This window comes from Sander vitreus, chromosome 16 (assembly GCF_031162955.1).
Source record: "Sander vitreus isolate 19-12246 chromosome 16, sanVit1, whole genome shotgun sequence".
NCBI classification, from domain to species: domain Eukaryota; kingdom Metazoa; phylum Chordata; class Actinopteri; order Perciformes; family Percidae; genus Sander; species Sander vitreus.
In genome coordinates, this window is record NC_135870.1 from 22,187,776 (window position 1) to 22,214,571 (window position 26,796).

At 39.6% G+C, this 26,796-nt stretch overlaps 1 protein-coding gene across 1 annotated transcript in view; it reads left to right on the plus strand.

Moving 5' to 3' along the window:
- LOC144531712 (putative flavin-containing monoamine oxidase A) overlaps positions 1–26,796 on the plus strand; it is a 52,614-nt gene that overhangs the window by 9,577 nt on the left and 16,241 nt on the right. The window contains exons 7-9 of the mRNA XM_078271972.1: positions 201–285; positions 12,646–12,746; positions 23,509–23,667. Of these exons, the coding sequence (XP_078128098.1) occupies positions 201–285; positions 12,646–12,746; positions 23,509–23,667 (345 nt within the window). The remainder of the gene's footprint in view (positions 1–200; positions 286–12,645; positions 12,747–23,508; positions 23,668–26,796) is intronic.

Genomic DNA, 26,796 nt, shown 5'->3' on the forward strand with positions numbered 1-26,796 from the left:
ACTTATGAAAATATGGGGACAGCTACTGGAAAGAAGTAATGTAAAGTAATTAACTTAAATACAGTTTGTGCGTACCGTATTTGAAATAAATTGTGTCCAAAATCAGTCAGCCAATCACACTAATAAATAGCTCAACACCACCAGAGAGGATGTGCTTGCTTATTAAATAAAGCTGTATTTCCGTGTATGTGTTTCAACAGGATGCTGAGTGGGCCAAGGTGACAACCACCACCAACACCTTCTTGTGCAGAGCTGTGATTGTCACCAGCCCCCCTCACTTGGCAGGTCAGTGTGCGTCTTCCACCTCTGTCGACTCGCCAAATGAAATTCTCACTGATGCAGAAGGCAAATATCCTCCTCACTCACTACGTCAGTCAAATGTGGCAAACTGTGCATCCATGCCGATAAATCTTTGATTTTCCTAAATCCTTTTGGCTCTGGGGTGTGGCAGTCACTTCGGTTGAAGTAAATTCCGTCTGAGGTCGGGCTATGGGCTGAGGAATTGCTAGGATTGGATTTTGAACCAGAGCAAGAGTTAGGGCCAAAACTTTAACGGGGGGGCTTATGTGACATTCGTTATGGTTGGCTGTGGGAAGTTGAAAGTGACAAATACGTCATTACCGACCTCTCTGCAATCGAGCTACGAAGGAGGGAAAAATATGGACCCCCTGCAGTAAGTATTGCTTTTGTTGAGAAGCAGAACGTTTTATATGAACCAACTAACGTAGCATTTAAAGCATGCCATGTTAAAAATCAAACTTCGAAGTAGGGCTGCTCGATTATGGAAAATATCATAATCACAGTTATTTTGGTCAATATTGAAATCACGATTATTTACCACAATTACTTATTGACTTTTGGAAAGATACTGCAATTTTGAAGTTAAAAAACAGTGAACCAGTTAAACAAATCAACAGTGAAAACACCTTAAACTGTGAAATTTCCCTTAAAGCCCCAGTGTGTAACGTTTGTAGTTGTTCATTATCAAAATCTGTATTGCCCTTCACAAACTTGTCCTTTTTCATGAATATTGACCACCACTAGGGTTGGGCGGTGATACGGTAATAGGGTATACCGCGGGGTCTTAAAAATAGCAACGGTATCAGTTTCAATACCGTCATTAAAAAAAAATGCAATGCACTTATATAGGAGACAAGGATTAAATATTAAATATAATTTATTTAATGCCTAAAAATGCTTATGTGTGGTTGTCATCACATGACAGTTTGGAGGAGAGAGAGAGAGAGAGAGAGAGGGAGAGAGAGAGAGAGAGAGAGAGAGATGGCAAGTCGCGCACCGAGTGACCTTGTCTCGAAGAAGAACACGACTTCTGCAGTTTGGCAGTATTTCGGGTTCCGACCTAATGAGAAGGGAGAGGCAGTAAATACTGACAAGGCAATTTGTAAATTGTGCAATAAAAAGGTGACCGCGAGAGATGGAAACACCTCTAACCTAAGGTCGCATCTCCGAAACAACCACCCACTCACTGCTGCGAGGATGCATTTGGCCCCGAGTTCACTCAGTGCAACAGTTTCAACGCCTCCCGCTGATACCGATGCAGGACCAACGACAACTAGGTCCACCGCCATTTATACCCAGCCGACGATAATGGGGACCTTCGGGAAAACACCAAAGTACAAAAGGGACAGTGTCCGTTGGAAAACCTGTACTGATGCAGTGACAAAATACTTGGCGAAGGAAATGGTCTCTTTCCACACGGTAGAAAAGAAGTCCTTTAAGGACATGGTAAAGGTCCTAGATGCCCAGTACGAGCTGCCTGGACGGAAAAATATCTCACAAACAGCCGTCCCACATTTATATAATAAAGTTAGAGACACGGTTCAAGTGCTGCTGTCAGAGGCAGACAGTTATTCCTTAACAACTGACATGTGGTCGTCAGTTAACATGACACCATATATGTCCCTGACTGTCCACACCATTACACATGAGTGGAAACTTGAATCCAAATGCCTCCAAACAACGTATTTTCCTGAGAGTCATATGGCGGACAATCTTGCCGCTGTGCTCAAATCTGCACTTCAGGACTGGCAACTTGACGAGAAAAAACTTTCAGCCATAACCACTGACAACGCTGCCAACATTTCTGCTGCAATCAGGTCCCTGCATTGGCCGTGGCTTAACTGCTCCGGTCACAATCTAAACTTGGCTGTCACAAATGCATTGCATGACCAGAGGCAGAAAACCAAGCGCGCCCTCGGACTATGCCGTAATATTGTCGGGGCCTTTTCACACAGCTGGCAACGTAAGTGTGGACTCCACAAGAAGCAAGTGGAGTTGGGACTCCCAGAACACAGTCTCATAACGGTAAGCATACATTTGTATCTGAAGATCTGAATATGTTAAAGTTAGATAATGTAACTAAGAATAGAATGGAATAATATACATTAATGGGCTTATTTATTTATTCGTTTATTTAGGCCTATTCATTCATTCATTCATTCATCCATCCATTCATCCATCGGCAAGACTGTGCAACTCGCTGGGGCTCCAAACTGGCAGGCCCAAGCAATCAGACACGTCCTGTCTGATGACAGAAGGGGCAGCCTGTCCCCGACCTGGCAGGACATGGACGTCTTGAAAGCTGTTCATGACGCACTGAAACCAGTCGGTGACTTCATTTTGTCAGGAGAAAATTAGCCGATGCAGTGGCAGGTCCCATCGACACTGTAGAGGAACCGAGCCGGCGCTGAAATAACAGCCTACTTTTTGGAGCCAGTTACTCAAGGAGACGAGGACCCACTTCTCTGGTGGAAATGTGCTGCTGGGCGTTTTCCCCAGATGTCGCGAGTGGCCCGAAAGTACCTGTGCATCTGTGCCACAAGCTCACCATCGGAGCGGGTTTTCAGCACTGCAGGTAAAGTTGTCAGTCCACAACATGCCCTGTTAAAGCCGGACAAAGTAAACATGCTGGCATTTCTGGCGAAACATCTTGACTAGATTTGTTGCCACTTGCCACACAGTTCCTATTCGCATTGTGTATTTTTTATTTTTATTTAATTGATTCAGGTATTTTTATTTGGTTTTCGTTAAAAACAGTATTGGAAAGAAGACTGGACTGTGTTTTAATTTAGGCCTATTGATTTGCAATAATTGTTATAATATGGATGTTTATGTTAATTCAACTCTGATTGAGGGTCTATTGGCACTTTTTTATAAGCTGCTCTTTGTTGTTATTAAAAGTTGTTCAGGCTGTGATTTAATTTAATTGATTTGTGTGCGCGACAACTGTTCTGGATGTTTATGTTAATTTGTTTGTTTGACTGTTGTATTTGCACTTTTTTATAAGCTGCGATTTGTTGCTAATAAAAGCTGTTACTATTGTGCATGTTATGTTGTTATTGTTTCAGTATTAGTGTTTGGTATTCAGTTTCTGAACGGTGTAGGCACAAGCCAACAGTTTGGTGACACCGTCTGAGCCTTATGTCATAATTTTTAATTAGTCACGGCAATGCCGTATACCACGGTAAAATAGGGAGGAGGTTTGACGGTATCAAAATTTGGATACCACCCAACTCTAACCACCACCATTAATTTCAAGTATTCCTATTAGCTTGGAATTTTACATTTGCGCTTGCATGAACTGGGGTAGACGCTCCATAATGATGCGTCATCTTGAAATACGTTAGCCGGTAAGGGACATACAGGCTATACTGCTCCGCCTTTCATGTTTTCAACTCACTTCTGCTGCTAATGGGTATCGTCGCTTCCCGGCCCTGGCAAGTTTGAAGAAGGAAACATGGAGGACCACACGTATTCAAAATCCAAATTTCAGGTATAGGAGTCTTCTTTTTCGCCCAGAAAAAGAAAACGGATATTAAAAAGAGCAAGAGACCGGCGTCATCAGAAAAAAAAGTGAACATTGGAGCTGCTTTGGAGGCACACACCAAATCCCAACTAGTTAATTATCCTCCGGACCGCTGCAGTCTCCTTATCTTTCTCTCTCCTTTCCGTCGGGTGGCGCACGTGCCCGCTCGTGGTGTGAAGCGCGCGTCCACGCCACTCTCCGACATGAACTCATGGATGTATTAAGAGAACACATGAACTCCAACGACGACGGCTGATAGACGGCCTTTTGTACACCTTCGCTTTTTGAAGCGTGAAGGCTACCGTAGCTGCAATACTGTGTGGCGAGAGAGAGTTGATTGCGATATATGGTCTCAACGCTAGATGGGAGTAATTCTTACACAATGTAGCTTTAAAGGTCCCATGGCATGAACATTTCACTTTATGAGTTTTTTTTAACATTAATATGAGTTCCCCCAACCTGCCTATGGTTGGGGGAACTCATATTAATGTTAAAAAAAACTCATAAAGTGAAATGTTCATGCCAAGGGAAGTTTGGGGTCCCCTGCTGGAGCTGCTATCCCCGCGACCCGACCCCGGATAAGCGGATGAAGATGGATGGATGGATGAGTTCCCCCAACCTGCCTATGGTCCCCCAGTGGCTAGAAATGGCGATAGGTGTCAACCAAGCCCTGGGTATCCTGCTCTGCCTTTGAGAAAATGAAAGCTTATATGGGCCAATCTGGAATCTTCCCTTTATGACTTTCAAGGGGAAAGGTTACATCCCCTTTCTCTGCTTTGCCCGCCTAGAGAATTTGGCCCACCCATGAGAAAGGAGAGACATCATGGCTTACAAATGAGCGAAGCATGGCAGTTGGTCAAGATGGGAGTTGGGAAAGGTTACACCCCCACCCTCCACCTTGCCCCCCCCCCTCTCTCTCCTCCTCAATAACATTTAAAGCTACAGACACAGAAATGGCACATCCTAAGGAAAGCTCATTGTGGGACTGGCTCTAGTGGCTGTAATTCTGCATCAAGGCTGACTTTCGGGAAAGAGACTTCAGATACAGTATTAGGGGACCACTAAGGCCTATATAAAAGGGACTTCAGTTACAGTATTAGGGGACCACTAAGGTCTATATAAAAGAGACTTCAGATACAGTATTAGGAGACCACTAAAGCCTATATAAAAGCATCCAAAAAGCAGAATGTCATTGGACCTTTAATAGCTTTCCTGTAAAAAAAAAATGTAATGTACAAAATTATTGTTTTTCTCGATAGGTCTGTTTTTGTGATCCTTAGGAGACAAAATCGTAATCGCGATTAAAATTTAGATTAATTGCACAGCCCTACTTTGAAGACTTTTTATTTATTTAACAGCATACATTACTGGAAATATGTGTTTACTCTGTTGTGTGGCCAGCAATGTGCATTTGACATCATGTTGTGCCAGTGAGTTTGAGAAAAACATATCCAACCCTCGAGTAGAATCCACTTTTTTCTGGTCAGAAAATAGAAATCCTGCATTCCAACTTACTATCAACTGCAGGGTAAAATAGTGGGCGACTGTTTGGCTGGTGCTTGCCACGTGTAGGAGTCGTTCACATACCAAGACGTGCTGGTTGATACCGAGGCTGGTGCCGGGGCTAGTTTTTGCCAGGTTGAAGGGGCCGAAGCTGAATCTGAAGCTGGGGGCTTACACTGGATCTGTGCCTGTTTGTACTAAGCCGGCAACAGATCTGTCACTCAAAGCCTCATACTTAGAGCCATGGACCATGGCCAGGATCCTTAATGAGACAAGTTTGGGAGCAGTGTTGAAGTATGCACCATGGATTGCTCTGGCTCGGATGCCACAGTGCCACGCTTTGGCCTTAAATCAGTGTGGGGAGATTGACAGAGACTTTCAAAAGCCAAAGTCAGGCCAGTGATTAAGATGTCACCTCTCCCAAAAAGAGTCAGGAATACATGAAAGGAAGGATTGCTGCTTCAAGCCATCTGTGTGACATGTTTCATTTTAATTCGGAAGTGGGTGAAGTGGAGCAGCTTTCGAGTTAGGGGGGAGAGGGCTTGAATTTTGATAGCGACTCCTGATGATTCCTCCCTTGGACAGTTGAAGTGTAAATCGTTGTTTACAGTATCCATAACCTCTCATATTTTGTTTCTTATTTTACAGATGTTTGTTTCTGACATTCCTGATTCATTCCTGACAATATTCTTTTTTTAATTAATGAATGAGTAGATGGATGAATTAACAAAGAGATTAATATTCTCTGGGGTCCAAGAGGTGCTTGGCATCAAAAGACACCAAGCGCTGCATTGACACACACACAAAAGCAAATGCTGGATATGAGCAGTGTGTTCCCCAATATATCACGTCTGTCCTATTCCTGGCTCCTGGATTTATCTCCCCATTCATCCATCCATCTTTTATAATGAGTTCCGTCAGTTTTTTTCCCTCCTTTTTTTGTTACCACTTCTCTCACTCACCTCAATGATTTATGAACTGTTTGGTTTCACTGCATATGAGATTGCTATGCATAAAAAAGGATGAGCTTGGAAATGGGAATTTTAGCCATGTGCTGTATTTTGAAGATGTAGTTGAAGTATGTGCATATATGAGTTGTTAAATAGGCCTAGTGTATATTCATTTTGAAAGAGTATAGTAAAAAAAACAATTAAGTTTGCACAGCATGCAGTTGGAGTATAATGCAATTAGACGTACCGTCTAACATTCAGCAGTAGTTACAGAGACAGCTCTGCAGTTACTAAATTAACATTTTGTCTCAATGTGTTTTTCTCTCTGCATCAAGTAGAAAGTTCCTGGCAGAGCATGCTAACTGTGTGGCTGTCACTTGCAAAAGTCGTACCTGACTAAAGGGGGATTTCATCTGATTGCAAGTGAACCTGACAGGCAGCTAAGCAACGCTATAACTGATGTTGCCATTTATCGTCTCATAGAGGAGGAGCTGCTGTAATGACAGCAGGCTTGGGCAGTGGTGAGGAAACTATTACATCTGCCACTCACGTTTTAGTGCAGAGGTTTGTTTACAAAAGTAGAAAACAGGTAAGCAGTGCATTAGCACTGATTTGCCAAGTGACACTGTGAGCCAGGATTCTAGGCCAGTATCTGCTGTGCTGTGAATGAAGCTAATGGAGCCTCATTTGGGGATTAAACATGAAGTGGGAGCTGAAGTGATTGTGAAGATAACTAACGTAATGTGATTTTTATCTTGCTGAACTTAAACTCTGTGGAAATTAATTGAGCTATCTGTATGTGTTGATGAGCAAATATAGTAAATGTGCCTTTGCAATGTTTTGTTTCTATTAATGGAAAATGTTAAAATCTTAAAAAGGACATAGCATGCTCAATACTCTTATAAACTCTTATGAAGTCATTTCTGTGTGGAGCCTGACAATAATGGAATTTTGAGGCCAATACTGATATTGATATTTGAGAATTTTCTAAGAAATTGATAAAGATGTATTGTCAGCTTAATGGATTTTTAATGTCAACACATAACATTAACAAAAACATGTTGTCTAGGATACTTTAAAATAAAATAATTGTGACCAAAATATGTAGGCTACTCCGTGAATATTAGTACTATCTGGTGGCCAGACTTTGAGAATTTAGAAACAGTGTCACCATCACAAACACATTTTTCAACGGTATTATTAAAGAGGTGTGTCTAAACTGCAACAATTAATAATAATAATAATAATAATAATAATAATAATAATAATAATAATAATATAAGCCCCTATAATGAATGAATAACAGCAATTAATCTGCTTCCAAGTCCAATTTGACTATTTGGCAGCATAATAGTGTGCATGTAAGATTCCATCACTTTTAATAAGAAACAGATTTTTCAGGGCCTTGAGTAGTCAAAATGAAATGCATCTTTTGTTTGTGGTCCACCAGCTACATTTAATTGGCCATGTATTTATAGGAGATTAAAAGCCATCCAATATTAAACCTCAGTTAAATTAATTCTAAAACTAATGAGGGGGAATTTAGCCAAAAGGGTCATCCTCCTTGAGTCTATTTTCGTCCAGACCAACAGGAGAAATTATTAAGTAATGTCGGAACTGCAGTGTGGGGAGAGATGGGGGAGGTTGTCTGCTGCTCCTACTGAGCCCTTCAATTCCAATAAGTGTCAAGGGGCTACCTATGTAATTCAATAAAAGATCTGTGATGTAACGTGCCCATAGATACAGGAATCCATCTTTAACATTTGGATTAAGTGGTTAGTGAATAGTGCTGCCTATTTCTGATGGCCCTACAGATTTATGACAATGAGAGCCATTTCTTTTTTTCTTTGGTATCCGTCTGTCATTACTGCCTCATCCTTTTGAATTGACCCTCTATATGGATACTTGTCCACAGTTATGGTAAGTAAGTGTCTTATATCTTTTTTTTATTTTTTTTATTAAAACGTTGATATTAAAGTCTAATGTGAAGGCTTTTTCTCTTTTCACATGTCCATTATCTCAGCCGCACACCTAGTGAGAGGCTGTGCGTGTAATTACTTCTTCTTCTCCTCAGGCTGTTACATCATATGCCATGCACTACTCTAATGTTTTTTTAGCATGAAAGAGATGATCCAATTTCACAGCATATGCAGGCACAGCCATGAACTACACTTCCGCTCTAGCCAGTCCCTCCAGGATTTCGCGATGTCGCGATCGCGCCAATTCACGCCAATTCAACCAATCACCGCAAATTTGGTGCGACTCGCAATTTTGACCAATCACTGCAACTTTTCCGCACATTTGACCAATAACCTGAAGTTTCCCACGACTTCAACCAATCACAGCAGTCCCACGTGCACTCTGAGAGCCAATGACCAATTGGGAGTGAGAACGGGTTGATCATTTCCTTGTTTTTGATATGAAGACGAGACGTGCGTGTGACTCATTTACCAACAAAACGTACAGCGAAAGATCGTGCAAAACATTTCAGACGGTCCGATACAGTTTAACATCAGTGTAGACTTTAACGATTTAAAAGTCGCTGAAGTTGCTGCCGTTTCCATCCTGGCTGTCGGCTCTCTGCAGCGGGTGGGGCTACTGCTCCGTACCCCCCGCGACTGACGCTTGCACGCACACAAACACACACAGAGACACACACACGGTGGATGCAGGAGAAAAAGGAGATGAGACGACACAACGACCTAAATTGAGGACAGCTACGCTCGTTATTGTAAGTGCAATGATAAGTTAAAGTCAGTATTCTCAAACCGTATGAATGTGTGTCCCAGCCCAGGCCAGCATAGGAAAATAACGAACAATGTAAAGATCAACAAGCCACTGACATATAGGTTCAAATTTGAGGGACTGTCTAGCTAGCTTTAGCTTTTTTCATAACTTTTAAAGTTTCTTTGCACCGCTCTTTATAAGTTGCCATTCGCAAGCTGCATCTTTCAATCATTGTCCCTTTGATGTTATGTCTTGATTTGAGTGGTTTTCATGTTTTACTTTTCTCGTCCTTCTGACAGTCAAAGGCACTGAAAGTGCCTGTGCGCTATGGTGAAAGTTCAGAGTGAGAAAGTAATGGAAATTTTGAAGCCGAAGGCTGCCACAGATGTAACTCACAGGTCAGTGACAGAGGAAATTGAGAAAGCAAGGTCAACGTTGTCCAGGAGAGCATTCACACAATGGAGTGAGAGAGAATTTAAATGCCACAGTATTCTGAAAGGAGAAAGTAAAAACAGATTAAGAGAGACAGAAAGGCGTTAAAAAGACTGAAAAGAAACCACTCAGGGGGAAGCCATGTTCTTAGTCAGAGTGTTAAGGGTCAGGAACCAGCACTTGTGCAGATTGCTCCGGAGCTATAAGTCACCCTTGAACTTGCAGCTGTTTTCCAAAGATGACAGAATGCAAAAAGCAGTGTGATGAATTGTCAAATGAGAGTACTTCAGTTCAGAGAATGGCGCAGATAGGGATAGAGTCAGCAGTGTCCTTAAGGGGGAACTTTGTACTCCTCCATGTCTGATCCAAGGATAAACCCTGTCCTTTTTTGACTTGTACATTTCATCCCCTCTGGGCAAATTATAAAGCAGAGATTCTTTGACTCAAATAATTCAGTATACTGATTGCCATCGTAGAGTTTGTTCATATAATTAAAAAATTTTTTTTAAAAAGCTGGCTATGAAAATACATAAATTAATGAATAGGTTGTAACTAAGTCAAAGGTTGTGTAGCTCTGCATATTAAAAGGTCCAAATGGTAGGACCATATAAATAATGTAAACTTACATAATTAATGAGTTGCTGCAGCATTAGTCTGCATATCAAAAGACTTGTCAATCAGAATTATGGTACTGGGGGATTCTATTGTTTACATTTTGATAGATTCAGGCAAATATACAAAAAGTTGTCAAACCCTTTAGAAATAACCATGCCATGCTAAGTGGTCCTTTGAGCTGTTGAACGTTGGCATGCTCCCGAGGAAAATGCTAACAGGCTGATGTTGAGTATGTATACTATTTACCATGTTCCCCATCTTCGTTTAGCATATTAGCATGCTAACATTTGCTTGTTATCAAGTACAGATGAGGATGATGGGAATGTTAGTAGTTTTACATGTATTTGGTAAAATACCATTGATAGGCCTATATAAAGTATAAAGAATTGGACAAAAGTTGGAGGAAAAGTCAGCGGAACACCAAATTCATTACAATTCATCCTGAGGTGGGGCATGATTGTGCGTCCAACAATCCGTCCCAACAGTTTGTTGAGACATTTCAAATAAATGTCTCTAAATGTCCACGTCATGGTGGCACTTGTGGAAAAGTCATCTTGGCACCATTGATTTCTGTACCAAATTCCATAACAATCCATACAATATTTGTCAAGCTAGTTCACTAAATGTCAAAAATGTCAATCTGCTGGTAGCACTAGATGAAAGGTCAGGGGGTGCCAAAGTCAGGAGGAATCCATATTTTGTCCAACTGACACTGCCTTCCAAGCCACTAGCATGGCTAAAATTGTGACTATGCTACTCTCTAAATCATTTAATGGCCTAGCTCCTAATTAGATCTCTGACCTGCTCACTGCTAACAAACCCTCCAGAACTCTTAGATCATCAGTCTCCTAACTGTACCCATGATCAGTAGTAAGTCTGGATAAAGGTGCATTCAGTCATTATGGGCCCACTCTCTGGGACAAACTGCCTCATGATATACAATGTACAACAACTGTGTTGCAAGCAAGCTTAAGACCTGCCTGTTCTCTCAGGCCTATAGCTAGCTTGCCTCAATATCTCTGTCTGTCTCTTTGCCACAATCCATTCCTCTCTCTCTCTCACTCTCTTTGGGTATGTGTGGATGGGTACGTTTATGTTGGTGGGTGGGCAGGGGATAACACATTTGTACAGATATAGTTAAATATGTTCTATTTTACTTTGTTCAGAAGTGTTTTGTGTGAAGCACATTGAGCTTACATTGTATAAAATGTGCTATATAAATAAGTTGTCTTGCCCTTCGGAGAAATTTGCCATTTTCTTTAATAACAGGTGTCAGAAAAAGTCACGTGTGCCTCTTTTTTTGTATGTTTGTGTGTGCAGATTGAAGGTATGCGAACTCAACAGCAATTGTATTGAAGTTGAGGACATTTTGTCATTTTTTAAGCGCCTCTCTCTGTCTATTGACAGAAAAGAAATCCTCAGTAATTAACCTGTGGTGCCTTCAAAAGTAAAGTAAGAGCCTTTAACAAGTCTGGAAAATGCTGGATGACAGAAAAAATGCATGGCAATATTCTTATTTTGTCACTGATGTCTGTTTATAAGCAGTACTTTGTCCCTATTCATCAGCTAGCCACATTTTGGGCACACAGTATCAGATTGGTGTGCTTATTCTTATTTACATAGTGTATATGAACTGCCATCCTGTTGAACCTGTTTATTCACATCATCTTGATTTAACTGTGATGCTGAGTTGTGATGAAGTTTCACAAAAGAGTCACATAACATGCACATTTGTGCATGTTAGAGTGGATGACTGTGTTGTCACCATAGAGCACTTTAGTGTTTAAAAGAATAAGATGCCAGAATACGTCTAATTTAGCCATCAAGAATTTAACAAATAATGAGGTTGAAGGCATTTCCTGCCATCAACGTAGGTGGCTTTGGTTTCAAAACAAGCAGCTTTATAGATATGACACCACTTGACAGATCTTATGTTATGTGTACAGTGCTGTCATTTGAACGTCTAAGTGACCATGTCAAATTAGTTTGGAGCCACTTATCATGTCACTGTTTTTCAATTTTACTGCTTCGGCCTCATCAATTTTGTTTAGCATTAAGGGCATTATTTTGAGGTTGCTGACAGGCTCTTGACAGTTTCTAAATGATGTCTCACATCTTCCACTGGTTCATTCGTTAAAAGCCTGGCTTTAGGCCAGATGTCACTTCACTTGCCAGAGCAGGCACAGAAACAGTCTGGCTTCTCTGCATGCGTGGCATACAGTAGCTCTAACGGTACTGATGAAGTTACTTGACTGCTCTCTTATCAGTGAGATGGAGCTTTTACAGATGTAAGTGCTGAGATTAGTACTCTGCAGCACAGCAAAAGCCAGAGTACTATTCATGTCACAGGGATTTCTTTCCAAGGCCATTAATGTCAATGATTCAAGATAAATTCATCCTGATCAATAGAGGGTTTAGCTCCAGTGTGTTATCATTCTTTCCTTTTTTACTCTGTCTTTAATTAAAGCATAGATTTTTTTCAACATTTATATGTAAAGTACACCAGGTAAGACCAGGGGAAGTGGATTAAATGAAACTAAAAAAGGGCAAGTCATTTTTGGGATTCATGTTGTACTCTTGTTTCCCCCACAGCAAAGATCCACTACCAGCCAGCCCTGCCCAGCCAGAGAGAATTTCTTACCCAGAACATGCCTTTGGGCCATATGATCAAATTCATTATTACCTACCAGACGGTGAGTAACGGAAGATAAATCACAATTGAACCCACGTTTGCATGAATGTTAAAGACACAAATTTAGAAACATTTGTTTTAAACAATCATTCGTTGTCTTCTAAACAATTGTTGCAGCATTTACACATTTTTCTTCCCTAAAGGGTTTATCTCTAAATAATTTGGTAGATGTCAACTCCATAAAGTGATTTAGTTTATGAAGAAGGTTGACTATAGTGGATTATTAAATTAGCCATACTTATGTGGTGTGTTATGTAAAGTTATTTCAATTCATGGGAGATAGTAAACAGCATTTGTAAGGGGCTGAATTGCAAACTAAATACAATCGATTACAATTAATTACACTAAATGCTGGTCAGATTTGATATTTTACAGTTGCAGCATTGGGGCACCGCTCATTTTACAAAAGCACATCGCAAGCATTAATTACACGCAATGGCTGCTGCGTCACATTGCACAGTTGATTGTTGCATGCAAATTGCAGTTACATTTCTAAGTCCTACAGGATTATTGTATGCTCATGCATGGATTGCAACTGCTCCTTTGTGCCGTTTTGATTAGTGAAAAGTGTTAAAATAAATGATCTCATGTTGCAAATTTGGTGAAATGGGCCACTACATTTGAATAATCCCCACACTATCAAGTTGTAGTTTTCAGCCATTTAGGACCAGAAATACATTTAAAATCATATTGTCTGCGTGCAACCGTTTCTTTCATGTAAAAATTCAAGACTGCGTCCCAGCAGTGTCATCAGCAGGAGTGAGGAAAAATTGTTTTCAAATAGCTATTTGTTTACCTATAAAAAAGAAAGCCGGCAGCAGACAGCAGTCAACTCATTTGGAACAAGGTCTTTATAGATCTCAACACTTTGTGTGAAAAAGCTCCTAGCACATGAAATTTAATATCTTCCATTTTGGACTTTACACCCACACAATTAATTAACAAAATGCTTGTGCACCTTGTTAGTAGATTAAATGTGTCTACTGTAATGAACACAAAGTCATTCGTGCTTGGGTCTATGCCTTGGTGTCTTGCCAAGATGCATTTGGATTCTGATAAACAAGAAAAATATTGGTCACTGATTTATCATATAGTTTATTTGATATTCCATTTCTTAGTATTTTACATGATTTGAAGGCTTACTTAGAGTTATGAATATGACATGTTTATGCAAAGTGTAAAACAGGAAGTGGGGCTTATGTGACTGAAACATGCAGTACCTTCACATTAAAATAGCAAAGTGAAAATTTTAGGGCAGGAAGTTTAGCAGTGTGGAGGAGTGTAAACATTCCCCTGACATATGGGAGGCAATGATGGAAAGAAAAGCAGAAAATATAGATAAAGCAGGGTCAGAAACACAAAGATACTACAGACCAGTGCACTAAAGTAGGGATTCACCGAGCCTACTTTTGATACCTGGGCTTTGGGTATCGGCTGATACCGAACTCCACCTGAATTAATAAGCTCTATGCCTCACTGTGTGGAAGTGATCAGACTTGACCTAAACATTGCTTTCCAAATTTTGTAAAACAACATGTAACAAGTAAATAGATAGATATGTACTACATTGTTATTTATTATTAACAAATCATAAACTAGCAACTTGGTAAACCAGTGTATTCCTTCTATATGCAGGGACCAATTGTTTAAAACTTGAACAGGAATTCAAATTCCAGTATATAATGTACCGTATAGAGTATATAAACAGAATTAAATTGAATAGATCAACCCCATTGTCACTAGGCCTGTAAAATTCAAAATTTTGCTGGACAATTAATTGTCTCAGAAATAATTGCGATTAACAATATTATTGTCTCTTAATAAATAAAATAATTCATTTATTTTTGTATTACTTTTTCAAACAAATTAAAGTTTAAATAAATCTCAGGATACAGCTTTTGTTATATATCACTATTATGTGACCCAAATATACAGGTTCAACAAAGTAAACCACGCCTCTTTATTATCATAACATTGTATTTTTTTTAAATTAACAAAAAATAAAACAAATAGAGCATTTATTCCCGTCAATAAAAAACAAAGCATTAATCTAGAACAAAAAACAGAGTGTGTTTAATTTCTCTGGCTTTAGACGGCTACAGCCCAAGATGTTTGGAGTTGCTACGGCAACAAGTGACAGCTGCTGCTAGCATAGCATTAGCTAAACAGTCCGACCAATAATCACTTATATATTTACAATTTGGCACATCTAAGTAAAATCTACAATTGCCATCAACAGTCATACCCCTTAGGACCTTAGCAAAAGTTAGCAAACAAGTTGTTCTGTACAAATCAGAAAAATAAAAGCACAAATCACCGTGGAACTACGTTAGCATAATGTTAACGCTTATGAATCACGGCCATTTCCTGCTACAGCATCGTCTTTTGCGGTAACGTTACTAAATAAACAACGCACCATAGTAGATTAAACACCACAGACAGACTAACTACATTACTTAAACACATGTAAAAGGTGCTTCGGTGGATTTTTAACGTTCGAAAGCCGACTGGACTTGCAACTGCATGTGGGGCGTCCTCTGGTAGGAATCCATAGTATCATAGGCTATTAAAAAAATGCTCTAATGCTTTAATTGTGGTCATACAAAATAACCGCGATTATGTAAAATAATTGCGGTTAAATAATTATATAATAATTGTTACAGGCCTAATTGTCACCGATACCAGATCCAAAGTTGAGTCAGTATCGGCCCGATATCCAATATCAGTATCAGATCGATGCATCCTGACACTAAACACTGATAAAGGTGAAGTGAAGCCTAAGCCAAGACTGACAACAAAGAGCTGAAATACTAATCAAAACAGGTACAGACTATCAGATGTAATTATGCACACGGGAAACAGACTGAAGGCAAAGTCACACAGGCTGTCTGAAATCACTCCATATTTACTATATAATATGCGGCAGAGCTTGACATTAACTTTTTGAGGCACTTGTCCTTTGGACAATTACATTTATGTTTCACTTGTCCATGCACAAAAGTCACTTGTCCGGGTAAAGATTTATCATTTTATAATTCTTTTTTTTGTGTTTTGCTAATACAGAATTCAAACAAACCGTTGAAAGCATCAACACACTATCAACATTAATAAAATGCAGTAGAAACAAACGTGTCCCAACAATAGATTTCCCCTTCAACAAGAAAAAAGGATCTCCAGACTCCTTAATACAAAGTAATATGTTGCACGCCAGTGTGCAGTGTATGTGTGCAGTAAATTTAAAGGGATCCTTTAAAAAGTGTAGCTACTTTACAGTTGATTATTAGCTGATATGGAATCCACTCTGATGGATATGGCTCACCCAGGAAGCATCGGAGGCTAGTATACTCCTCTTCTCCCGCAATTATTTATTTAGAAAATACGTTTCGGTCTTAGACCTTCATCAGGTAAAATTACAACAATAACTGATGGACAAACAAGCAGTGGCGTAGTAACACTACGAGGCAGAGAACCAGCCGCTAAAGAGTCAAATTAACTTAAAGCTTCATCCACCCAAAGCACATTGCTATCGCTGTTGTGGAGATAATAGGTAGATGCTCAGTTTAGGTGCTAGTTCTGGGTTTATCACCAGGTTCACTCAGGTGTGTCGGCCAGAACACCACTTAAGGCCAAATATTCCAGAGGATAAATGAAGAGCTGAGTGATAGTTCTTATGTTTATTCCTTTCTCTTTCTTGTGTGAGTGTGAGTGTGGTTTCTATAAAGAGAGAAACAAAATACAAATGAATAAATCAAACATGTATAGGCTACTCATTCCTCCTTAAACTGCTGCATTTGATACGGTCGACCATGACATATTACTAGACCGATTGGAAAACTGGGTTGGCATTTCTGGCTCAGTACTAAAGTGGTTTGAGTCTTATTTAAAGAATAGGGACTACTTTGTGTCTATAGGGAATTATACATCTGAGCATACAAATATGACGTGCGGAGTTCCCCAAGGCTCCGTTCTGGGGCCTCTCCTGTTTAATATCTACATGCTTCCACTGGCTCAAATGATGGAAAACAATAAAATAAGTTACCATAGTTATGCGGATGACACAAATTACAAATTTATATAACCTTATCGCCAGGGAACTATAGTCCAACACAACAACTGAATAAGTGCATTGAACAAATTAACGACTGGATGTGCCAGAACTTTCTTAAATTAAATGATGAAAAAACTGAGGTGGTTGTTTTTGGAGCAAAGGAGGAACGATTAAAAGTCAGCACTCAGCTTCCAACGATAATGTTAAAAACAACAGACAAAGCCAGAAATCTTGGTGTAGTCATGGACTCAGACCTGAATTTTAACAGCCACATTAAGACAATTACAAAGTCAGCCTATTACCACCTTAAAAATATATTAAAGGACTTATGTCTCAGCAGGATTTGGAAAAACTTGTCCATGCTTTTATCTTCAGTAGACTTGACTACTGTAACGGTGTCTTTACAGGTCTCCCTAAAAAATCAATCAGACAGCTGCAGCTGATTCAGAACGCTGCTGCTCGAGTCCTCACTAAGACCAAGAGAGTGGATCACATCACTCCAGTTCTGAAGTCTCTACACTGGCTTCCAGTGCCTCAATGAATTGATTTCAAAATACCTTTGCTGGTTTATAAATCACTAAACGGTTTAGGGCCAAAATACATTTCTGATCTGCTACTACACTATGAACCACCCAGACCTCTCAGGTCGTCTGGGACAGGTCTGCTTGTTGTCCCCTGAGTCAGAACTAAACAGGGGGAAGCAGCGTTTAGTTTTTATGCTCCACATATCTGGAACAAACTCCCAGAAAACTGCAGGTCTGCTGCAACTCTCAGTTCTTTTAAATCAAGTCTGAAGACCTATCTTTTTGATGTTGCCTTTCTTTAAATAACTATTCATTTCTTATACTGAAGTTGCATTGTTGACACTGTATAACAATCTATATAAGCATATAAAGAGAAATTCCTAAAACAAATAATAGAATTGAATTTATGATTATTCCGGTGACATTCTTTTGCAGAAACGGACATATCTCTGATTGTTTCTCTGATGCAGGCATGACAATAGAGTGACAGAAGAGACAGACGTTGGGCTGGTCAAAAAGTTAGTCGAAGTAACTAACTAATTTAGGCAGAAGGCCTAAAAAGAAAAAAAAATAGTCTATCAACACTCTGAGCGAGTTCTTGACTATTTAGAGACAGACTGCAGAAGAAATAAAATAGTTTAAGAACACGTTCTGGACTATTAAGAGATTTTTGTCTGCAGGGCTGTACCGGGTTTTACAAGGTTTGCTGAAGAAAAGAACTAAGCTTTGCGGTGACGACCACATCGAAAAAGATAAGAGTATACTCAAGAAAAGCTTCTGTAAATATGGGGAATGAAACCTCAAAGCCGTGTGATGCATCTGGACCCATAGTGGGTGAGATGGTTAGAAAATATGGACCGGACTACTTGAGATATCTGACATATTGGTCAAAAAGCTTTGGCTTTCCAAAAAATGGATCACTGAGTCCAGGAAAGTTATTTTATCTGCTTTTATATATTTAACTGTTTTAACTGCTCTTCAATGTTTAATTTCTTATACTGCACTGTAATTCTTTTTTTTTATCTGTTTTCATGTAAAGCACTTTGAATTGCCCTGTTGCTGAAATGTGCTATACAAATAAAGCTGCCTTGCCTTGCCTTAAACAGTAATATACATTACCAAACGTAATATAAACAATAGTCAGAATATGGCTATATATCATTTAAACTCAAATAATTCAAGCAGAGAAAAAGGATTCAAACACTTATTATATGGGATTCTCAGACATTTTCTCCCATCCGTTAAGTTACCGCTAACGTAGCCAGCACTCCCTGTTATCTATGATATGCTTTAAAGCCTCCAACTAACTAAACGGCTGGATGCTTTTATTGTGAAAACGCCGGACCGGATGCTATGTTCCGTTCGAACTAGCAAAGCCTCGCAAGAGAAGCCTCGATAGCGGTACACAAAACAATATTTAACACCACTTACTTCTTATTTTACTCAACCACAATGTACTTAACAATCCTAACAACAAGTAGTTAAAGTATAAACACGAGTGACAACTGTATTCGGCTCGTTTTCTGTTAACGATGTGGCGGCGGGGTAACGTTAAGGCAGAGTTAGCAAGCTAACGTTAGCCAACTAACACTGGCTGGCTTGCTGGTTCCGCCGTGCTTTCATGCTGCATCGCTTACAGAGAATGAGCTGAACAGCGGGCTGGTCTAACGTTAGCGGTCCGCTGACCCGCTGCCGCTGGGTCTAACGTTAGCTAGTTAATGTATTCGTTTCAAATCGGTAAAATAAAATCGGTAACATAGATGTCATGAGTGGCATATAACGTGAAGTAACATGGTATTTTATTTTGTTTGAGTTTTAACTTGTCCAGTGGGGCAAGTAAATTTGTCTTTCACTTGCCCTGCAAAAAAAAAACACTTGTCCCGGACAAGCAGACAAGCCGTCATTTACTCTCCACCATTTTATTTTAGTGTCCAAATTCTGAATGTGTAAATGTATGCAATATATTTTCCTCAAAGATTTCCACAATTAAAGAAAAGATGTAGTGTCTATGGCAGGGACACGCTGCACGCTTAAGTGTCCAACATTGACTTAGGCTGAATTCAAATATCTGGACTTTTCCAAAGTTGTAGACTCACACTTGACTGACTGCTATCTTACTTATATACTTATATTGCACCCCTACGACTTAAAGATAAAGGCTGTTTAGGGCAGTTTGAATACATTGACTAACAATCAGATCTGATTACAGCCAGTCCTTCCTAACATATCTTACAAACCTCAGTAATTGCCTTCAAAAGTGTCAAGTGTCAGCAACTGGGTAAAGAAGCACATTGGCCATGGTCAAAAGCAACTTGTAAAAAGGTTATTGAGCAGAACAAAGTCCACTGATCTGGAGGCCCTTTCACCAGGGCCAAGGTCCATTGAGGTGTACCATCAAGACTTGAGAAAAGCTCATGCTTGAAAACCCACAAATGTCATTGACTGGAAGCAGGTCTCGCATGAAAAGAGTGGGCCAAATACCTCCAGTGTGGTGAGAGACCGATCAGTTTCTACAGGAAACATCCCGTTGTACTTATTTACATTTATTAATCCTAAGGGGCAATAATGTTTTATCCAATGGCATTGAATGATACATTATTGTGATGTGTTGCTTTAAGTAATAATTTTATTTATTAAAAAAACTATTCACACAGGGTCTTTCATCTTAAAATAATCCAAAGGGAAAAACATCAAAATACTCAAGTCCATATTTCCCAACATTATGGGAATTTGTTTGCACCTCATTTACCTGCAAAATCTTTGAGATGAAGACGCATCCGAGACTAAGCCACTATATGAAGACAGCTGAGTTAGCGGTCCTCTAAAAAAATGACATCCAGTGGCCATCTAGGGCTATAAGATCTAAGATTCTAGAATCTACTTTTCGCAGAAACAATATCACATTACCCTTATAGGACAGATCTTTGCATCACTTTTCAAAAATACTTCAGTTCATAACAATATTCTGGGGTAGTTGGTGTTTTAAAATGCCACTGAATTGGGTCAATCTAGACTTAAATGACCTCAGCTATAAAAACAACAATGACATCATGTAAAAGGTTACTGTGCGATAAAGCTCTGAGTGTAACATCACTAAGGCCTGCTGAGTTTAGATGAATGGAACTTATTCCTGTATAGAATAAAAACGGCAGTGCATAGCACAGCTTTATTTAAAGTACATCAAGAACTGACAGCCATGCCAAATGCGGGGAGAGCAAAAGTGAGTTTATTACTGGACACTGATGAAAATCACTGAGACACTTTGATAGCAGATGGCAGCGGACACCTCTCTAGTAGAATATATAATGAAAGAGAATACTGAGCTGACTGAGCAGTTCACTGGAACACTCCTGTCACATCACTTGTGCAAGCCCATGGACTCTACATTTTCAGCATGAATAGTTGAGTCTGCTTTGCTGCCTTGGATTATCTTCTCCTCAGTGGGGGGACGATCCTAGAAGCACCAGCTTGTCCCTCTCATGATCCAAGTCATAAGAGGCAGCCTCAGGCTGGGCATCACATCTGTCCCTTAGCTTACCTCTGGCAACACTCACCAATGCTGGGTAATTTGTCAGAGCACATCTACAGCAGCTGAATCTGGAAGTAAGTCTGAAGACTGGATGTAAAAGACTGAACATCAGCAAATCCTAAAGCCTGAAGGAACCCGTTTGTGCATGGCGTCCAAACCCACGAGTGGACTTTTATGTGGTGACAGGTCAGGTTAAAGACAGCAGCAGGTGTCCTGGCATGAGGTATAAAGATCCATTTATGACTATCTGAACAAGGTCAAACAATATCCAAATTATGACCAGCTGGGACAGCTGAGACTAGAACACTGTGTGTTTGCAGAACAACAACCTTGTCCAGCATGCTGTGTATTGCCAGGAAGTGCCTCTTCTCATCCAGTGTTTCCCACACATAGACTGTGTGGCGCCGCACATTGCGTGTCATTATTATTATTATTTTTTTTTTTTTAAACGCTATTTAAAACACGTTCTTCTGCATTTCCTTTCCCTGCTCTTCTCCGTCTCTCTGTCACTTGTGTCTCGCTCACATACACACAGCTCCTCCCACCGTGTGGTGTTTTTAGCCCCCAATGTCGCCTTTCAGGCACGGAGGCTTAAAACACCATCGAGCCCACCGTGCACATAGCGTCTGTCTCCGTAAAGGAGAGAAGACGGCTGGCGAAATTCACAAGGTCACGAAAGGTTGGTATCTATCTCGTGAACACCTTTACACAATCACCGACCCGACTCTTAGCAAACAAGCGATTGCGCCTGCTTTAGGAAGTTAACTAGTCGCAAGTTTGCTGTAAAATGCAGTTGGGTTGTCGAGGTCAAAACACTATATAGCAGCTGTGAATCAAATAAACCTATTATAAATAATGTTATGTCATTTTTTACTCTTACACTGAATGTTTGCTGCTTCAATCCAGATGAGTATTGAAAAGTATTTTCGGCGACTGAAAAAGGCACGTGTTGAGGATGAGGACCAGCCTGAACCGGAGGTATCAGTCTCAAACAGAGATGAACAGTCCGACCAGCGGAATTAGTTATGTTATTAATTTGTTTTCAATATTTTCAGGCTTCAACCAGTGAAAGACAGGGTCATGGAGAGGGATAGATTCGTTAGGCATTGAAGTAGGAGAGCAGGACAGCATCCAACAGCGTGTCCTCCTTAGTTTTTGATACTTGATTGTTACGAAAATAACAAATTGCTTTCTAATCTGTGGGAAACACTGTCATCAGAGTGGATCCTAAGATCTAGAGTAGGATGAAGGTATGCCATAATACTTCCCGCTTGTTGATTACTCAAATTAGCCTCCATTAACTTCAGTTATCTTAGGACAGATGTCATGTACATAAAATGGATGGGTCTGGCCTGGAAGAAAATATTTGAATAAAACAAAAAGGATGGTGCGTCACCATAGCAAAGATGTGTTACAGATGTGTTTATGAGGGTCGGCCATGTTAACCCGGAAGCCCTCATTGATATAGTGGCATTAATCATCTGTCCAGCAGAGAGCCAAGAACTTAGCAGAAAAAACAAGTTGAGGAATAGTTAAGCAGCCAAGTGTACATTGTAAGACTATTTTTCTTTTATCAAAATGTTTTTTAAATTACGTTTTTACTCGTTTTAATGATATTGATTTAATCGGTCAAAATTGTCGGTTAACGGTTAATCATTACCATCCATAGCTGCAGCCCTAAAGCACAGTGCAACATAAATGATTTTACTTTTTTACCCTACTATTTGTTTACTGTAAGTTCAGTTGTTCTTTTGCGTTCTCTCCTAAATTTCTTCAAACTAATAACTAGGCAAGACTAATGCAAGACAACTGGAATATTTAATTGTTTTCCTCAATGCTTATTTATCAAATCAAGTATTTATTTAGGATAAAAAAGAAGCAAAATCAAAGTAACATGCAGAAATAAATGTAACAATCAGACTCACAAATACCCCAACCTTAAAGTTATAGAGACACAGAGTAAATTTGCATGGGCGGATAAATGAGCACATTATTCAAATACATACGCAGCCTGTATGTACACACACACACACACACACACACACACACACACACAGATACAAAGGTTGCTGATATTTTAAGTCACAAATTGAGTATATGCATGAATAAAAAATGTCACAGTATACTGTCATTTGATGCTCTCTTAAAACAGTTTGTATTGACCAAAAGCCTTGGTTGCAGGTTCATCATAAATTATTACATGAAGCAGCAAGGTAGGCAGCAGGCTACATATAGAGTGTGAACTGAAAGGAGACAACTTACCACACACGCACGCATTTATTTAAAGAATATCAGCTTTTGTCATCACAGAAAGGGTCCAGATTCCCAAAGGCTCGATTACACAGTTTGAGGAACTCTTGTTCCTCAAAAGTTTAGGCTCTAAGTAGGCATCAGTGTACCTGAGTTGAACACTGAATGTAAAACGGAGAGATTAAATTGTTTGCACTGCATCCACTTTTCATAATGTCTGATGTCATATATGTTTGTAATATGGTTTTGTTGTTTGGATAAATTGAGTGTATTGTTTTTTTGTTTTTTTTTGTATTTATGTAAAACAGTGTACGTCTTGCAATGAAAGACAAATTTGGGAAATATTTTCTGATAATAAAGTGAAATCAAATCAAATATGATGAAGCTGTGAACTGTCTCTGTTTCTCTTCAGGCTTTTTGGAAGGAGAAGGGCTTCTCTGGAGAAATAGTGGCAGGATCCTCCAGTGAGTGTCCATTCTGTGTTACATTTGATGCCACCAGCCCCAGCGGTAATGCTGCTTTGGTAGGCTTCATTGCCGGCCAGCAGGCTTCTCGATGGAGCTCCAAGGAGGTAATGGGTTATCAATGTAAATACAATGATAGAATTGATCTATCATTTAAACATGTTATAATCTATGCTTGTAACACAGCAATGTCTCGTGCCATCAGTTAGTATTTCAATTGTGATTCATTATAATCTCATGATAATTCACAATGCATAGAAATGGTAAATGGAAAAGGTAATTGAAGCATATTTTTTCCATCATCAGTGATATATACAGTCATGTGAAAAAATTAGGACACCCATGCTAAAGTTGACTAAAAAGAGGAATAAAAAAATCATCTTTAGGAAATTGATCTTAATGCCTTAATTAAAAAAATGAGGAAAAATCCAACCTTTAAGGAACACCAATTTTCTTTGTGAATGAATAATGTATTATAAATAAATAAATGTTCTTCCTTAAAATACAGGGGGCATAAGTAAGAACACCCCTATGTTAAATTCCCATAGAGGCAGGCAGATGTTTATTTTTAAAGGCTAGTTATTTCATGGATCCAGGATACTATGCATCCTGATAAAGTTCCCTTGGCCTTTGGAATTAAAATAGCCCCACATCATCACATCCCCTTCACCATACCTAGAGATTGGCATGGTTTTATTTCAGTTAGCCTAATAGCTGGTTTGATTTGCATTGAGAGATGATTTTATGGAAAGTACCCCATGCCAATCTCTAGGTATGGTGAAGGGGATGTGATGATGTGGGGCTATTTTAATTCCAAAGGCCAAGGGAACTTTATCAGGATGCAGGATGAGATCAGTTGCATTGTTTTTTTAACCAGGGCAGCAGTTTTCAGATTATATTATGTGCTTAGATAATTGCAAAAGGGTTCTCCAATGTTTTCTCAGTTAGCCTTTTAAAATGATATCAGATTAGTAAACAGAATGTGCCTTTGCAACATTGGATGAATGGTTGCTGATGATGGACAATGGAGATATTGCATTAAAGATCAGTCACCCACTCAGATCAGCCACCCACTCAGATCAGATTCTGTCTATAATGGAGTGGAAATTTCTAAGTGCCCCCAAACTTTTGAGCGGGCGGGCGGTAGGTAGGTAGGTAGGTAGGTAGATAGATGTTATTAATGGATTCAGCTGGGATATGCCAAATTGTGGACGGGTATGACATTTTATTATCAAGTGAGATGTCATGGTTTTCAATAGCTTAACTCTGAAGTCTGGTAGATTCATTAGACATAGGTCTTATTATCTGTTCAAATTCCAATACATAGTATGTGTACATTAAACTAAGCCTCCTCCTGGATATACAGTACTACTGTACTGAATTTTAACTTTAACCCTTTATCATGCATGTTTAGGGTTACGCCTGGTTAACAATTTGTGTGCATTGCCATAATTATGTTATTGTGTCAGAAAATGCTCAGTGGCAGCATGATGAATATTGTATGCGAGAACGGCACAGCACAGACTGAGGAGAACAGTGGGGGTGCTCCTGCCAGCTTTTAATAACTATTACTTTGGTTAATATAGAAAATGGGTTTTTCAACTCAATGCTGCAGTCTTTCAATTACATGTTTTGCAGTACTATTTGCTGAGGCACTGAGGTACTCAAATTGACTGAGTTATTGTATTATCGTATAATACAATATCAAGTGTTGATTAAAAAAAAATTCTTCAACTTATTAAGGATTCATACAGGCCTAATATCCCTTAATGCCCAGGTTGCCAATTAATAAGGTCACATTTCTACACTTCAGTAGTCTATACACTTCCGGGATTGCTCTGGTGAAGAAGGAAATTCCGCCGGATGTATGTCTTTTCGCCGATGACCGTTTCCTTGTGTTGGAATTTTAAACTCCGGTGGATTTATGAGGACTATGGTTAACTGCTCTCAGATCTCTGCTGGGTAAATTGAGACAGCTAGCTAGACTATCTGTCCAATCTCAGTTTTCTCTCGCATGACTAAAACAACTTTTGAAAGTACACATTCGACCAAAATAAGTTCCTTCTTTAAGCGTAACTCTCACCAAAATGCAACCTAGGGTCTTTTTGTGAATTTACCCGAGTCGCACATTTACCACCTCGGCAGTCAAAACGAGTCGATATCCGAATGCAAATGAACGGACTCCATATGAGGCTCCTTTTACAACTACGAGGTCAATATTGTTTTTTCAATAACGTCAAAACAAGAAATAATCCGTGCATTTATATGGAATTAAGCTTTAGGAGCTTTACATCTTTAATCTCCTCCCTGTTATGTTGCATTCGGAAATTGATTGTTTTTGACTGATAAAATGGCTGCAGCCAGAAACAAGAGCTACGGTGAGTTGTTCAAAACCTTTTTAGTAAACTCTGTGTACACAAACAATGTTGTCAATGCTTTCATTAAGGTGTAGAGCCCCTGGCGATACTTTGAGCAAAGTTTCATGTTCTGTCGAGCCTTCTTAGTGTTTTAAAAATAGCTATTTTGAGGCTAGCATAAAACTGCCCCTAGCACTCCCATTCAAAAGGCCATTTGACTGAAAAAGAGAATAAGGTAAATCTTAAAAGTGGCGCTTCCGTCCTAAATATGCTTTTAAACAAAAGTTTGACTCGGGTACATTCACAAAAAGACCCTAGGTTGCATTTTGGTGAGAGTTACGCTTTAAGGCTATTTTGCAGTGGCTCAGTGTGGAGCTTAGTGCCAGCCATGACGATTGTGATTGGTTTAAAGAAATGCCAATAAACCAGAGTGCGTTTTTCTCCCATCCCGGAATGCTGTGTGGAGTAGCCAGACCCTCCTCTGAGGAGGAAGGTCTGGCAAAGCGAGACTTAACACTTCAGTGACTGAATGTTGCCAATGACAGCTATGATCCTCTTACTCTCCCATACACTCTCCGCACACTAAGCCTACATCCTCTTTCCTTTTCTCGCTTTCCTTCTGTGTCGACATTTTTATTTAGTTCCAGTGCTTTCCCTTTACCTGAAAAAGTAAATAAAATTAAGCCTTTTGTCTAGTGTCGTTTTGGCATTTTAGTCATTACCCTGACTTTCTACAGAGCTCAAGTGTAGCTGTCTCCCTGCTGTACAATGCTGCACAAAGTGCTAAATAATTAACCTCCACTTGCTACTTCACTGCTAAAGAGAGGAAAATAGTGATGCTGTGTGTAAGGCAAGTTACATCAAGGTTACATTTAAATA